Below are 16,598 nucleotides of genomic sequence, written 5' to 3'. Positions count from 1 at the left end.
GTCAGTTTCAATTTTTACAAAAGTAGGACTGGTTTTGAAGCAGTAGTGGAGAGCCGTGAAACATGGTTTGCGGTCTAGCATTGGCAGTAACAAGAGCCATGAAGCACAGCTCGCGGTAATGAAAGAGTTAAGTTAGCACAACATTTTTCATTCATTTTTTGCCCAATAGCATGAAGAAAGTGATTTAACTAGCTTAGGTTACTTTGGTTTCTGAGTTCATGCATGATATGCTTTGACTGCCAACAGCATAATACAGTTTGTAGAGAAAATAGTAAATACAGCCAAATATAACAGTACGTAATCGCTTATCAACGCTTTTCATCCTTGGCGGAGTACAGCCCATCGACAAGTAATTTCTGTCCTTTAATGCTGTTTTGGACAAGCGTTCTTACTGACCCCAATTGTGTCCTCTTCTTTATTAGGGGGGGGGGGGGTTAGTGTTTTATGGCGCTTGCAACTGCATAAGGTCATAAATGAGCGTGCAGGACACACCAAACATTTTCAGTTGGTAGGTTTTGAATTTTGACCTGGTGGTAGCCGAAGCCTACCCTTATCAATTTTTAGACCACCAAGGGATCTTTACGGGACCTCTGAGATTTTTGCCTTTGTCCAGGAAGGCTAGGTGTAGATCTTTCCTACCATAAGATCAGGGGTGAGGCTGAGAGACAGCAGAAATTTAAGAAGAAGCCAAAAGAGATCAGTAGAAATTAGGCTGCAGAAAGAGTCATAGGAGCCTCGAGGACGGGGCAAAGGAGGTGAGGGGGTGCGGGCAGAAAATAAGCTGCTTTCACTCGACATTATCAACCTAATATAGCAAAATTAAGACCTATATTTAAGGCTTTAGCTTTTATCAATCATAGTTTCTCTGTCATGAGTGCCCCCCTCCCCCAAATGCTCCTCTCACACAAGTTAAACTCCAAAATCTTATATAGAAACAACCTGTGTCACAGTTGTTGTGTATGGAACATAACAAGATTATTGTCCTTCCCTGTTTTCAATTGCTTCCACCCATAACATTTTGTGAAAGATGCATCAATTTTTAAACTATTTCCTGAATAACTACGTGTAGGCTAACTATTACAATGACCATGCTCTATATTATTTTGGGATTTACGCTGCAGGGGTGGGTTAATTCATTGATTTCTGTTCTTTTTTGTCTTTTTTTTTTTGGGGGGGGGGGCTATTTTCTGTATCTTTACTTGCCTCATTCCAATCAATTCTCTTGCACGATCTCATATGCTCTGAATCAAACGAATGAGCGTTCATCAACAATTGGTTCATCGACTTCAGCATGCCTTGCAGAAGAGGTTTTTTTTTCGTCTTTTACTGTTATAAGTATACCAAATAAATGTTTTGATCTTCTGCTTGAACTATGAATTTCAACATGTGAAAATTGTACGACGACCAGGGGATTCGAGCACTTGAATTAAGTTGTATATTAAAATCTTGTCGTTTGTTCATAGCAGCAGCAGACAATAACAATGTTTACATGAACAGCTGATGGACAAATTTGGACTGGATGTGTTATCTTTTATTTTTGTAGCCCTGATTATTTCTATGTAAAAATAATATTTATATTTATCTAAAGCAAATTTTATATATGATTTCTTCATATATTTAAATACGTTCTTAAAATCATACTCTGTGGATATATTGATATAAAGAAACGTACGTGATGAACTACGCGTACGCACTGATCCAATAATTATTGACCGTGACCTTTCAACATGGCCGCGCCCTGTCAAGTTATGAAAACACTTTGAACATTTCTTCACATTTGTTCACCGAGTTTCTAGATTTCAGTAAGCCAAGAGCTGATTGGTAAGTGACGAGAAGTTTCTCCAAAGGTTCATTTGTCAGGTCTGAATTAGATTCTAGATCTAGATCTAGATCTAGATCTAGTTCAATTTTGATTAGGCTTGATGGGCAATGCAGTGCAGCGTACTGCGCACCAAACAACAACAACAACAAAATTATTATGTATGTAAGAGAGGCCTCTAAAGTTTGTTAAATCTCTAGATTAACTCTAATAATAGGATTTGATTTTTAGATCTCTATTATTTAGAATATAAACAGGTACCGAGTAGATATAGAATCTAGTATCGGGCCTCTTATTTTTTGCAGCTGATGGGTTTTTTTGTGGGAAGTGGCTATTCTCATCCGGGGTGAGAATTCAATAGAAAAACGATCTACCTCTCACCCCAGGTGAGAATTGCCAGCGTAGGCTATTCTCACCCGGTGCGAAACAAGACCTGCTTTTCCTCATTTTGGAATACTGTCTATCGGTGTGGATGATCCAATTGATAAAAGCCAAGAAAAAATTACGTTATAGCACAAAAGTAAGCTAATTTGATCGTCTTCAAAGATGCTATGGCTATTTCACTGTTCGAATCGAGCCGAACTACGCGGGTCGCCATTTTTTTTTGCCCGGAAGTTCTCGCAAGATCTACTCCTCCCCTATCTCTCTCTCTCTGTCTCTTTCTGAATACTGTCTATCGGTGTGGACGATCAAATTGACCAAAACAAAGTTAAAAAATGATGTTAAAACACAAAAGTAAATTAATTTGGTTGTCTACAAAGATGCTAAAGCTATTTAACTTTTCGAATCGAGCCGAACTACGCGGGTCGCCATTTTGTTTTGACCGGAAGTTCTCGCGCTACTCCTCTCTCTCTATCTTTCTCTCTCTCCACTGCCCACAGACAAAATGGTACGCTTTTAGTAGGCTAGGCTACAGTTGTAATGGAACGTTTGTTCACGGCACAGAATTCTACAATGTTTCTGTTATCGCAGTGTAGAATTCTGTGGTTTAGGGTGAACGCAAAATTTGTTGGCCTAGATCTAGGCTATAACGGTGAACGCGCACCGGGTGAGAATAGCCAAAAGACTCGCCTGCACTATTCTCATCCCGGGTGAGAATAGAGGTGGCCTTTTTTGTGGGAAGTGGCTATTCTCACCCGGGGTGAGAATAAAAATGGAAGTGGCTATGCTCCCCCGGGGTGAGAATAAAAATAAAATACTATCTACTTCTCACCCCGGGTGAGACTTTCCAGCGTAGGCTATTCTCACCCGGTGTGAAACAAGACCTGTTTTTCCTCATTTTGACTGTCTATCAGTGTGGATGATCAAATTGATAAAAGCCAAGAAAAAATTACGTTATAGCACAAAAGTGCTAATTTGATCGTCTTCAAAGATGCTATGGCTATTTCACTTTTCGAAACGAGCCGAACTACACGGGCCGCCATTTTGTTTTGCCCGGAAGTTCTCGCAAGATCTAGATCTACTCCTCCTCTCTCTCTCTCTCTCTCTCTCTGTTTCTTTCTGAATACTGTCTATCGGTGTGGACGATCAAATTGACCAAAGTTTAAAAATGATGTTAAAAAACAAAACTAAATTAATTTGGTTGTCTAAAAGATGCTACGGCTATTTAACTTTCGGAATCGAGCAGAACTACGCGGGTCGCCATTTTGTTTTGCCGGGAAGTTCTCGCGCTACTCCTCTCTCTCTCTCTCTCTTTCTCTCTCTCCACTGCCCAACAGACAAAATTGCACGCTTTTAGGCTAACACTAACAGTAGTAATAGATCTAAAAGATCTAGAACGTTTGTTCACAGCACAGAATTCTATAATTCTGTTATCACAGTGTAGAATTCTGTGGTTCAAGGTGAACGCTTCACTGGTTGGCCGAGGCTATAACGGTGAACGCCCACTGGGTGAGAATAACCTAAAGACTCGCCTGCGCCATTCTCACCCCGGGGTGAGAACAGAGGTGGCCTTTTTGGTGTTTTTTTAGTAGTTCCCCCCCCCCCTTATTCCTTTTATTTGAGCCTAGATCTAGATCTACAGTTAGATCTATACGTTTGATGCGTAGCGAACTAAGATATCAAACCTAACAACTGAAAAACATCAAATTATGGTAAAATCCCCCCTGAAACCCCCCACCTTATTTTTGTTAGGGTCAGGGGGGCAAGCCCCCCTGAAACCCCCCAACTCTTAGGGGCAAAACCTACTAGTAACAATTGTGGGGTGGGAACTACCAAATAAGCACCGTTTTTTTTTACCTGAGCCTCAGTGACTAATCTAGATCTATCTATACTTATACTACTATTAGGCCTATAGTATAGGCCTAACATTCAAGGCACCATGAACTTGATGAACGTGACGTAGTTTGCTGGCTACGTTCACGGCCAACGTGCCCGGAATGTAGTTTGCAATTCGAAGTGTCTACGTACACGGTAACCGGGCACCTAGTCTCACCTAGTCTCAGTATCTACGTACACGGTAATCAGGCACCTAGTCTCAATATCTACGTACACGGTAACCGGGCACCTAGTCTCAGTATCTACGTACACGGTAACCGGAATTAATATAAATCAATATTTGTCCTGTGCTGTCACTTGCTGAAAAAAAAAAAGTCATACAGGCGTCTTGTCGGGCTCGCCGTCGTGACCGGTCAGTGAACCTGTATGTAGACATCACATTGTGAGTACCGGTTGGGGTCAACAAAGTTCATTCAAAGTCTGTGCGCTGCAAAATATAGGGTTTCGGAATGGGGGGATTATTGATTTTTTTTTTTTAAAGGTACAGTGGGGGGAGGGGTGGGGATGAAGGCAACACCGGATGACAAAAACTGTTCTGAACAGCCCGGTTACTGTGTACGTGACACTGAGACTACGTGCCCGGTTGCCGGTTACCGTGTACGTAGATATTTATGGCTATATGCCAGGTTACCGTGTACATGACACTGAGACTACGTGCCCGGTTGCCGGTTACCGTGTACGTAGATATTTATGGCTATATGCCAGGTTACCGTGTACATGACACTGAGACTACGTGCCCGGTTGCCGGTTACAGTGTACGTAGACACAGAGGCTAGGTGCCCGGTTACCTTGAACGTAGACGCACCGATTTTTAAGAATGATGATTTTGTCTTGCTCACTTCACCCCTTACCCTTTTCCCTTTTGCTTCTTTTTTGCGCCCCTCTTCCTTGTTTTTTTCGACAACTTCTATTTTCAAATTGTTGAGTGTTGCCCTGTCCGTACACAGTAAGAGGATCAAAGTCATATTCCGCACGCTGAGCGGGCGAGGCCTTGTCGATCCCTACTGTTTTTTCTACTGTACCTGCTTCGCCCTCTGTAAACTAAGATAGATATAAGATAAAATAATACTTATTATCCCAGAGGGAAATTTTTCTTAGCTGTACAGAACCGTAAAAGCACATGCAGAGGTATACACATAAAAATTTGAATAACTACGTTCATGATACATTTTCGGAAGGACTTTCGTAAAGAGCTACCACCCCACCGACACTATATAAATAAAGAAGAGACTCCCTAGCCCAAACCCAAACCTTCTATTTCATCGTGGTCACTCAGTAAGGAATTTCTGCCAAATTTTCCAAAGGAATCTTGTTTTCTTGAGGATTCAAAAACTGTGAACACCGATGCTAGCCTCTATGAATATGATTTTAAGTGCAGCATCCCTTCTCTCTTATTTATCTCCTCAAAAAATACATTGCCCCGACCAAAAATGCACTACGCTTAGTAGGTCTACAGTTCATACCCTCTTGCCAAAAGTCACCTTCTTTCAAGATTCTGAGAGGAGAAGTTAAAGTCTCTTCCACAGTGCATAACATTGATGGTTGACCACTGCCCATGTTCTCACTTTCTAACTTAACAAAATCACCATATTCAGTAGAAGCACCCACGTGTGCATGTGTATGGTTAAGGGGGGGGGGGGGGCAGGATCATTATTTATCCTTGTTGAAGTTAAAAGTCCTACCTCCCCCTTGAAAATTCAGTTATTAGTAGTACATTCATAACCAAGGCCTGCTTCCCACAAGGCGCACCGGCAGTGGAATTTTAGTTGCCGCAGGGGGTTCCCCGCCGGGCACCTTATCACGTCGGGGTCACAGGGGTTAGCTCCCTGTCGCCGCTCTGTCTGGGCCGACTTAATTTTTGGTACTTTTCAACGTACAATTCAAGGTGTATCCTTGTATTTATGGTAATTCTCATTTAGTGCAGGCAAAGCATGCATTTCTGCTCTTGAGACTCAAAAAAGAACGGACGTTGTAACTTGTCTCGTTATTTTGTTAGATCTAAATCTCGTCTAAATCTGTCGAAGTTTTGGAACATGAACGACATAGCATTGGTGCAGATACTCAGAAAAGATGGTATCTGCGCATATAATACAAAGCTGTAATTTTGCAATTTTATCCATCGGGTACACAATTCGCTATGAAGTAGGCTAATTCCTCCAAGCACAACTTTATGTGTCTTATATAATCGTGAATATTCACATATTTTCTTGAAAGTTTATAAAAGTTACCATGAAGTTTCTCTATAAAAAGTACAAATCAATTTTAGTGCTAGAATACTTCTTCAATGTAGATCTAATACACGAACAGTTTCTGTTACACTCCAGAAATTCCTTACTTTTCTTAAAACGCTAAGTCTAGGTTTTGTAAGTTGACTGAATAACAGGGATGACTTCTCGTAATTCGGTTATAAGAATAATTTCTAGCTTTCCAGGGACACTGAATCAGCACCAGACTTTTCCAGCTTTATTTTTCGTTTCTATGACCATTTGCAATAACTGACAATGTGACTGATTTCTTTACATTCATAATTGTGTCCGCGCATATTTCCGACACAAAAACTAAGAATGAATGTGTTAGCTGTCATTATTTTTATTCCATACAAGAAGTTTATCTCTACCCTTGTATTTACACGGTTTTGTGGGGGGTTTTTATCGCTTATATTATATCTTTTTAGTTGTATGTAGGCTGCCACAGACACAGCATGATTCATGAACAAACGCAGAGTAACTTTCTCTTGTTTAATAGTAAAATAAGAGCTAACGCCGATCGTCTTTAGTTAAAAAATGCAGATGTGCATCTTTCTTCTCTTATAACTTGACTATTACTACTCGCGCAGATTTAAGATTTCTCATGGTAAAAGACTTGATATTCGTAGTCAGTTTAACACAGATTTTGGAGAGATCTATCGAGCCTTTTTAAAATTAACTATCATTTATTCATAAGTTTGTAAACTAAAATAGGACAAATTGAGTACTCTACAAACACTTGTCTAGAACAAAAACTAAGGTACAGAAATTAACCATTCTAACGCAGAATAAATCTCAAGACATTGACCTTTTAGTACATCCTCGTAATGGTTTGCTATGTGGGATGGGGAAGAAGTTATATCGTTTTAAACATAGTCAAAAATGTGAAATTCCTGACCGACACCGTCAAAGTACTCAAAGTCGCTTCAGGGCTCATTAACCCCGTGACCCCGAGCCGAGGAGCTCCAGCGGGCTGCTGAGTCACGTTAACTAAAAGTAACAGAATCGGGCGAAAAGTGACGCCGTGTTCAAGAAGATTGCTGTTTAGACCCATTTATAACAGTGTCGGTTATAAAAGGATTTCAGCAATAGCATGCTATAATAAATTCCAGAGTCTGATTTCTTATAATGTATAGTAATATAAACGTTATTTTTTGTATCAGGCATTCAGGCAGACATGCTAGGCTATAACAATGGTTCAACCATCAACAAAATCCTAACACAAAGGTACAAGAAAGCACTATAAAGTGAATTTTAAGCAAACAGTAGCCAACATTGAGGGTGAGTTGCGCAACTATTCGACTTACAGTTGGGCTGAGTTAATTGTGTACACATTTTATGATGTGTCATACCTTATTGTGGGCTGCGGAGGGAGGGGGAAATTTGACACACTTTGATGTTGATGCAAGTCCACTTTGTGAAAATAGCGTGACCTTGGTCTGGCACCGCTTTGTCACGTTGTCTTTTTGCTGGGTTGCGAGACGTACGGGAATAAATAATTAAATTAAAAGTAAGCACTTCACTCTAGATTAGATCTAACTCAGATTTATGTGTGCTCTTTTTCCAAAATGTGGTAACTATTCAATTACACGCAGTTGAAAGCGCATCAAACATGCTGTAGATTGTAGAGCATGAATATGTGTCGGGATAGATGCAAGCTTTATTGCTATATAATTGCCTGCTCAAATTATGTCTAGGCATCCTCTATGAGCTTAAGCTACTAGGATAAAGATAAAGATGAGGAGAAGAGAAAATATTACCGAAAAAAGAGGATAGCAATAACTGTTAAATGGATTGTGGGTATTCTATGTGATAAAAGGGATCCCTTTGGTTAATCATGAGTAACAGTGTAACTTGATCCCTGCCTATGACAAGGTTTGGCTGTAACAGGGATATCGTGTTTGTCCTGGCGGTCCTGTTAAAGTTAAATATAGCTGGGGCCCCAGGTACAGTAACATTTTTTTTCCAGGATGGTTTGCAGGCATTACAGTAATGATCAGGCCTACTTCCCAATGTTATGCAAGACTTTTGAGCCACAACAATATACTCAACAGAGTTGCTGGAGATAGATTTCCTAACACAGTTATTACTCTTATAATTATAGTCAACCCATACAATTGGACATTGGGAGGATAGCTTCAAATAGGTATGCATTAATGCCAAAGTTCAGTTCCCTGCCAATTTTGTCTCTTGTGTTTGGGACATTTTCACATTACATCACAATGACTGTCTAGGCCCTATTTATTTGTCTTACTGTATAATTTTATTTTTTTTCTGACTTGCAGCATGTCAAACATGTTGCGTCCCCTGATGAACTCCTCCCATATATGCAAGCGTTTTGCCAGTACTGCAGTAAAAGATGCCAGGACTAGGGCTTTGATTGACAAAATAATTCGTGTCGATCATGCTGGAGAGCTTGGGGCTGATAGAATCTATGCTGGTCAACATGCAGTCCTTGGTAAAACACCTGTGGGGCCTTTGATAAAGGTAAGCTGGACATTTTGAGTAAAGGTAAATATTAACAAGAGATAAAATAATGGCATCCTAGACCAGTAAAACAAGCAATTTTTTTTTAAAGATAGGTTGTAGGCTATTGGTTGTCATGTACGTCACATATTTGCTGACTCTTGAAAAGGTGATTTTGCTAAAGACAGAAACAACTTTCTGATGCCTTTTTAATGCTTCAAATAATCTTTTTCATAGAATTTTATACAGTCCAGTGTGCAGTTAGTGAAACAGTCAGAACACTGACAACTTTTTGTTGTGTAAAAATGTTGCTAAATCTGTTTGCCATGTGCATGTTTTGCTGTGTGTGTGTGTGCTAAACTGTAGGTATTTACAACATTTCTATTACTTTTGCTGGGATAAAAATATTAACACGTGATATAGATTCCATGATAAGTCATCTCACACAAAAGAATTTATTTGTGTCTCACACATGCCCACTTTGCATCACCATCAAATGTTCATTTGCTTCCGGTGAATTGATGACATGACGACAGTAGTTAGTGTTGTGGGTCTATTTTTCATTTAATATTATCAGAAATGTTTATTTTTTTCAACTTGATACTTAACATTCAGGCGAATTTAATACATATATTTGAAGATTGTTCAGCCGAGCTGAATTATTTTATAAATGACAGAGCAGAGAGAAAGTGTTTTCGTGTGATCTCTTATTAAACTGCATCCTGTGTGATCAGAATCCTTTAATATGTGTAGGTTTTTACTTTCTTATGGCCCTTTTACAATTATTTATGAAATGTAAAATATGTTGCCGGCTTTATTGATAAATGGTATGAAATATTGTCTCCAAAAGGAAATGTGGGAGGAGGAGAAATATCACAAAGCTACCTTTGACAGACTTATGGCAGAGAGGAGAGTCAGACCTACAGCTCTTCTGCCTTTGTGGAATGTTGCTGGATTTGTTCTTGGTGAGAAATTTGTTTATGCTGAATGGAAAATACATACTTAATCTTGTTCAATTTTAGATAGCCTACATCATTTTCCATTATGTAACTCATCACCCTTAAAAGTGATTTTCTTCAATTGCAACCAAACTGCAAGAAGAAGAACTGGCACAAACATGTTTACACATACAAGAAAAAAACAACTTTGTTGAGTTGAATGAATTATGATAAGGATGGGTGGGTGGTCAGAAGCTTTGGGAAGGAAAGAAATGACATCACATATCCTCTGCCAACTCTAAAAGATGTCTTTGACACATCCTCATATGGAGCCAGAATGACGTCACATGGCATGACCTTGCTGGAATCATGAAACTATGCCAGCCCGATGTGCTTAAGTTTGGCAAAATGTACTCGGTCTCTGTTGGTTTGCATCCAATGTGCACCTAAATTATGGATGTGTCAAACAGATTTGACAACCCCCTAACTTGTTTGAGTTATCTGTGCTGGAGTGCATTCATTTTAACAGGTCAAATACTCCCAGATGGCTACTATGGTGTTCTCTCCTTCTATGTATATTTCTTTTTCTTTCTTTTGTCCAAGTCTAGTTTGTTCCTAGAAAAATCTGTCAGTTGTCATATTGTCTGAAGTAAACCACAACTCCAAGGACGTTCCTATCCAGATCCTTGTGTTCAGAGCTGATAACTGCACTTCATATACATTATTTAAACAAAAATCTTTGAATACATTTTAGTCTTCCTTCATTCTCCTCAGTCAACTGCTTTTTCCCCCTTCATCTATAACTTTATTATAACCCTTCAGATCTTTGTGTTATGGTTGCATATCAACTACAGTGGTGTTCACTAAAATCGAACACGATTAATTTGAAAATATTGGTCAACCGAAAGAAAATAGAATCCCCAATTTTTTCTCTAATGTTTGAACAATCATTCTAAACTGAAAACCCGGCTTAAACAAAGAAAATCTGACGGTCTTGCAGATTTTGGTTTCAGCAGACTCCACTGTATTTTGCCAAAACAGTTTTCTTCTTCCTCCTAATTCTTTCTATGGCACTGACAGGCATCCTCTCAAATTTTGTAGTCCACCGAAGTGGAAGTGTCCCTCAGTTCTCATAAGCTTTTGTCTAAACTGTACAGGCTCTGGCGATGTGGCTGCTCTTGGACTGTCTGTCTTGTTTTGGGGTTTCCAAATAATATTAGTCTTGTGACTTGTGTGAAGTTTATTCGTCATTTACAGTTTGCCTTTGTTTGCAGGAGCCAGCACAGCCATGTTAGGAAAGGAAGCAGCCATGGCCTGCACGGTGGCTGTGGAGGATGTGATAGGTGACCACTACAACAGCCAGATCCGGGAGCTGATGGAGGATGATCCGGAAAAACACAAGGAATTACTAGAGGTCAGTTACTGTTATGTCTACCGCCTCTTGGAAACACCTCAAGGATGTCACAAGAAAAAGAGTAGGCTACAAGTGGAATAATGACAATAGTCACAATTTTCAATTTCTGGCTTGTCTGTTATGATCTTTAGTTTGGCTTGTTCCATTTCGTCCCTCAATACCAATGTAAACAGAAACGGCTGTAGTCAAGTAGGCCTACATTTTTGTAAATATAAAGAATGGCAGTAGTCCATATGAACGCGCGATTAAGTAGGCAGTAGATCCTGTCATTATTTTTTTTTTTCATTATTTGCAATGCTGTTTCCCCCTGAGGTATTTGACATCAATAATTTTATTCTGTAAGGTAAGGTCAAATGGAGTAACTCATTTTTTTTTGCAGCAACAGCGGTGTTATGTAGAAATGGTACCAATTTGAGATGGCTTGTTTTGTTTAATGCGCTAGTATTGTACTAAATTTCATACTGTTTTAATTTTCCTGCCCCTTACCCATCAGACTCCTTGTACCATGCATTGTAAATCAGCAGACCTTCAAGAGTGTAATGTTGTTGCCACTGTTGTTTTTATCAATTATCACACTTGACTTTCACTGGAGGGATGCTGGTTCTATTCCTTATCAGGGTTTTTTTCCACAAGGGTTGTTTTTGCAGTTTTCTTTACCCCCAATAAGGCTCTGTTTTTTTTTTGGTAGAACCATTGAATCAGCGGTTCTATCTTTGTAATGTACTCACAATGGTGAAAATGACATTACACATGTGGATGGGGAACGTAGACAAATGGAATGGACTGAAAAGGAAATCTTAAAATGATCGTTATGAATAAGAAACTAAAGGTTTCCCAATGGATTTTCTTTTATATTACTGAACATGGCCTACAGGTATGACTATTTGGGGTTGACGTGTCTTCTATGGTGTACAGGCTTTGAGTTTGAGTAACCTACATCTGTATGTTTTCTGCAAGGGCATTTTGTTGCATCCAGTCTAGTACGCACGTAATGAAATTCGAGGGATGTGGAAATCTAGTTATGTAGGCCTACATGTACAAATTTTGCTATGTGTTTTAACGCAAAGAATATTTTAAAAGAATTTAATTAGGGATCTGAAAAGCTGTTCTATGTGTGTGTGCTAGACTGTACTTATTTTTGTGTCTCGTTTTTGAGTCTTGCTGCACACAATGTCATTGTTTCATGTCTTTTTTACTGTTTTAACCTTGTAGCCTACTCATGGTACATTCCCCTTGCAGATTGTCAAGAAGTTTCGAGATGATGAGCTGCACCATCATGACACAGGCTTAGAGCATGATGCAGAGAAGGTAAGATGCCCTCCGCCCTCCCTCGGTCACTTATTCTAATTTTTAGTGAATGATGTAACAAAGATAAAAATACTCAATACAGTGAGCAGACTTTGGTGAGATTTTGATATAAGGACCAGAGTTATTGTTTGGACTAGTCCTTGTGACAGGAACAACAAACCCCAGTAGAAGCAAAACCCTTATTTGGTTTCATTATGCAGCAACCTGGGTACTGGCTGTATTTCTAAAGTTTTAGGAGCACTCCAAGTCAAAATTAAGATCTACCTTTGACTGAAAATATGACATGGCTAATTTACTATCGATTCGTGAAATTTTAAAGAATTTGTTATTTTGTGGGTTAGCCGGTCTGACAAGTATATGAAATTATGGAATGCGCTAAGAGCTTGATGGATTTCAGTTAAAAGATAGTAGTGTTTTTACACTTGCTCATATTTTTGTTGTTGGACTGCAAAAAGTTTGTTTTCTGCAATTCCAGAAATCACTGTTCTATTCTCAAAGATCTTCACATGTGTATGTGTGTCTATTTTCAGGCTCCTTTCTATTCTGCACTGACTGAGGTGATCAAAGTGGGCTGCAGGGGTGCCATTTGGATATCAGAAAAGATATAGTTTCGTTTTCTCCTTGTTCATTCTTCTGATAGTGGAGGATCTACTCAGACAAGAGTTCTTCCTATTTACAGACAGCTTTGCAATTACCACATGCTTTTACTTCTATTTTATGTATGTGAAATTTGATTATAGTATAGCGTATGGTTAATATACTGGACTTCAAACTTCTGACTTTGAAGTCCAACAGCTGCCTGTTGATGAGGAACTCAGCAATGTATGACGTTAACTCTCTTACTCTTTTTTGGATACCGATAGTCGGAGTCTCTGAACCAGGCACGTGACATCATTGATTTACTGATGGCGTCTGCGCATGTCATAGGCCTAATGGTCTAATATCTTTGAACAAAAATGTTTTGTTTTTGTCTGATGAATAATTTAATACGTTTTTACAACTCTTCACTATCCCACACATCCAGAACTTGGAAGTCGCTCTTTTTCAAAATCATATTCTTTTTCAGGAAAATGACATGCTGTAAAGTGTTCTGTGAAGTAATAATTACAAATAACACCTTGCTAGTTTTCAAATGTAGGATGATAATCTCATAGAGAGTGGACTTGTAGACTTACATTTGCAGTGACTATTCTAATGGAAGGATACCCAGAGCAGGAAAGACACTTTGCTATTTCTCCAATAAAATTTGAAGCTAAACTTTTATTTTTCTCTCTTTATAAAATATTATGGCTTTCGTTATTACATGTTAAATTTTGTTTCCGATTGCGGATTCATGTATGTGTGTCTGACCGGAGAGTGTAGTGTAATGAAAGGCTGCCAGTGAAAGTAATGTGTTTGAACAAATCTGACCCGCACGAGAAAATGTGATAATAAATTTTGAAAATACAATTCATTACTCATCCAGCAGTCGAGTTTTTTTAATTGTTTTGTTTTGGTTTGTGTTGATCAAGAGAGAGATTTGGGGGCTGTTATGGTCTAGAGGTTAAGGTGTCTGCCTCTCATTCAATAGGTCCTGGGTTCGAATGCGGATAGCGGCGGAATATTTTCTTCTCTATATTTTCTCCTTTCACATCCTTTCCTGCTCTCAAACAATGTTCTATCGTCTGCTTTCGTCTCCACTTTCTGCAGCCTTTCTTCCACTGCTACTCCTTGGTTCCTTCTTACTGCTGTGTTTCAGCCTCTCACACCCCTGATCTTATAGTAGGAAAGATCTAACACCTAGCCTTCTTGGACAAGGGTGAAAAATCTCGGAGGTCCTGTGTGCAAGTTGGACACGTTTAAGATCCCTTGGTGGTCCAAAATCAATGAGGCTTCAGCCGCTACCCTCGTCAAATTCAAAATCTCCTACCCACTGAAAATATTTAGTGTGTCCCGCGCGCTCATAAGACCTTATTCAGTTGCAAGCTTCATAAAACACTTACCCCCCCAAAAAAGAGAGCAATTTAATTAAATTAATGGATGGCGACAAATTTGGGGGGGGGGGGGTTAAAGAGAAGCACATTGACACTGTAACTGCCATATATTCATATAGTGCTTTAAAAGTGAGAATGAATAATGAGTATATAAATACAGGAAAATGTTGTGAGAGGATCACTAGTTTGGGTCAAGATAAGGATTGTGACATTCACTGACTTGAGTATTGAGCAACTGTGAGGGAAAGAGACATTGTAGTAATGTGCTCAGGTCGTCCTCCCTTGTGATGAGACGGGAGCAGAGTACCTACAAGCCTTACTTTACTGTATCAGGTTGTGGAGTAATTTACTCACAAAATGTTTATTTCACCACCTTTTACAGAACAGACTATTACAGAAATTAAAGAAACACTGAAAGGGAGTTTTTTGTTTCAGTTTCAGTAAAAGTTTTGCAGCACTTGCAATACAAATCATGAAAGTCCTGAAGATTATTATTATTATAGTAGAGGGTTTTACGGCACTCGCAACTGCATAAGGTCATATGAGCGCCAAGGGGTTGGTGTCAACAGAGAAGTCTTTACAGGGAATCAGACTTACTCTGCTAACCTTTCTAGTTCTAGCTTCAACAGCACAAGGTCTGCTTCAACTATCAAGGCACCCCGGAAATAGCAGGTCACAAGAGTGTTACGTGCATACAAAAGAAGTAGAGGAAAATGACAATAGTAAGAATTAGGAAAGAAAAAGCAGCAGTTCCCTGTTGTAGATCAGGCACAGTTATGACTATGAGCGTGACATGAATCAGCCCATTTACAATTCTACTGTGCTTGAACGAGAAATGTCCCCCCTTTGGGAATGGCCTAAAGACACTACAGTCAGTGACACTGCCTCGGGGGGAGCCTGAAGATAAGAGGTATTACTAGAGAGTAACATACAAAGACAAGACCGAGATAAGTAGGGGCCTACAATAGCTGTTTGGCACCAGAAAAAAGGAGCAAACCACAGCAGAGTTCCCAACTGATAGGTAATTGAAGGAGTCAAGTGCCTTTCAACCAACTACAAGCAATTCAAAAGGGATAGGTATTGGTGATTAAATGTTTCAACGAGACATAAGACACTGTGGAATTTGACTGAGAATTTTCTTTCCCAAGTAGTGGGAACCTCAAAATGATCCACAAATAAGTTGCATGACCACATTATTTCAATCACTTTGTATCGTCCAACTCAAACTCAGCAGATCTATCCCCATAGTAAATTTCAATATCAATATCATCTCCCTTTTTTTCTTCAGCAAAATAGCAAACCAGTGGACGAGCTTAGACTCGAAGTTGCATTGACTAAAAGCTGTGCAAAATGTCGAACTGAAAATGGTTGATAATTAAATTACCAAAGGATTGCAAAGTGATATTGACCTAAAAAGCGCCTTCCATTTGAGGTACAGGCTGACAGTTGGAACGCGAGTTGCTTTACAAACAAAACTTATGGAAGCTCTTCAACACGCCATGGACCTACCAGATAAAGAGCATAAAAACATGTTTTCACATGCAATATCGCTTATACTAGCAGGTCACAAGAGAGTGACAAACATACAAAAGAAGTAGAGGAAAATGACAATAGTAAAGATCAGGAAAGAAAAAGCAGCAGTTCCCTGTTGTAGATCAGGCAGTTATGAGTGTGACACAAGTCAGCCCATTTACAATTCTACTATGCTTGAACGAGAAATGTCACCCCTTTGGGAATGGCCTAAACACACTACAGTCAGTGGCAAGAATAGGAAGACTAATCTAAAGCACAAATTTTATTGATATGAAAGGGATGTAATCAGGTGGATTTTTAAAAATTTTTCTGTAATTTCCCTTTTGCATTCCTTGAGAGGGAACTCGCCTTCAGCGGGATTTGTCTTCTGGAACCAAAAGTCCCGCTATAGCCGTGCACCGTTCTACTGTACAATGTACTAAATTCTCAGCACATTGCGAGGCTTCACAAGAAAGCTGTTCACACTTCCAAACTAAAACAAATTGTCAAATACTCAAATAGAGAGTACAAACACCAGGCTCAACAATCTAAAAGAAAATAGGGAACAAGGTCATTCTTTGGTAAAAGAGAGGTTTTATTTGTATGAAGAAGTTACCTGCAAACTAATTTTTAATGAACATTTCT

At 39.2% G+C, this 16,598-nt stretch overlaps 1 protein-coding gene across 1 annotated transcript; it reads left to right on the top strand.

Annotated features, from left to right (window-relative positions):
* Window positions 1-1,701: 1,701 nt before the first annotated feature.
* LOC101861065 (5-demethoxyubiquinone hydroxylase, mitochondrial) lies at window positions 1,702-13,932 on the top strand. The gene is made up of 6 exons (XM_005105726.3): window positions 1,702-1,821; window positions 8,628-8,829; window positions 9,659-9,773; window positions 11,021-11,160; window positions 12,400-12,468; window positions 12,999-13,932. Exons 2-6 carry the CDS (start codon window positions 8,629-8,631, stop codon window positions 13,074-13,076), a joined length of 603 nt encoding a protein of 200 aa, XP_005105783.1. The 5' UTR covers window positions 1,702-1,821; window position 8,628; the 3' UTR covers window positions 13,077-13,932.
* Window positions 13,933-16,598: the final 2,666 nt, after the last annotated feature.

The sequence above is a fragment of the Aplysia californica genome, unplaced genomic scaffold, assembly GCF_000002075.1.
Source record: "Aplysia californica isolate F4 #8 unplaced genomic scaffold, AplCal3.0 scaffold00488, whole genome shotgun sequence".
NCBI lineage: Eukaryota > Metazoa > Mollusca > Gastropoda > Aplysiida > Aplysiidae > Aplysia > Aplysia californica.
The sequence above is the reverse complement of the archived record's forward strand: the minus strand, read 5'-3'. Positions and strand labels throughout refer to the sequence as shown.

What these genes read in the sequence shown, in the direction of transcription:
- LOC101861065 (XM_005105726.3), top strand. Translation starts at nt 8,629, where the DNA reads ATGTCAAACATGTTGCGTCCCCTGATGAACTCCTCCCATATATGCAAG. An exon ending in TGTTGCTGGATTTGTTCTTG is followed by an intron (nt 9,774 to 11,020) that starts GTGAGAAATTTG and finishes CTTTGTTTGCAG; the next exon opens with GAGCCAGCACAGCCATGTTA. An exon ending in AACACAAGGAATTACTAGAG is followed by an intron (nt 11,161 to 12,399) that starts GTCAGTTACTGT and finishes TTCCCCTTGCAG; the next exon opens with ATTGTCAAGAAGTTTCGAGA.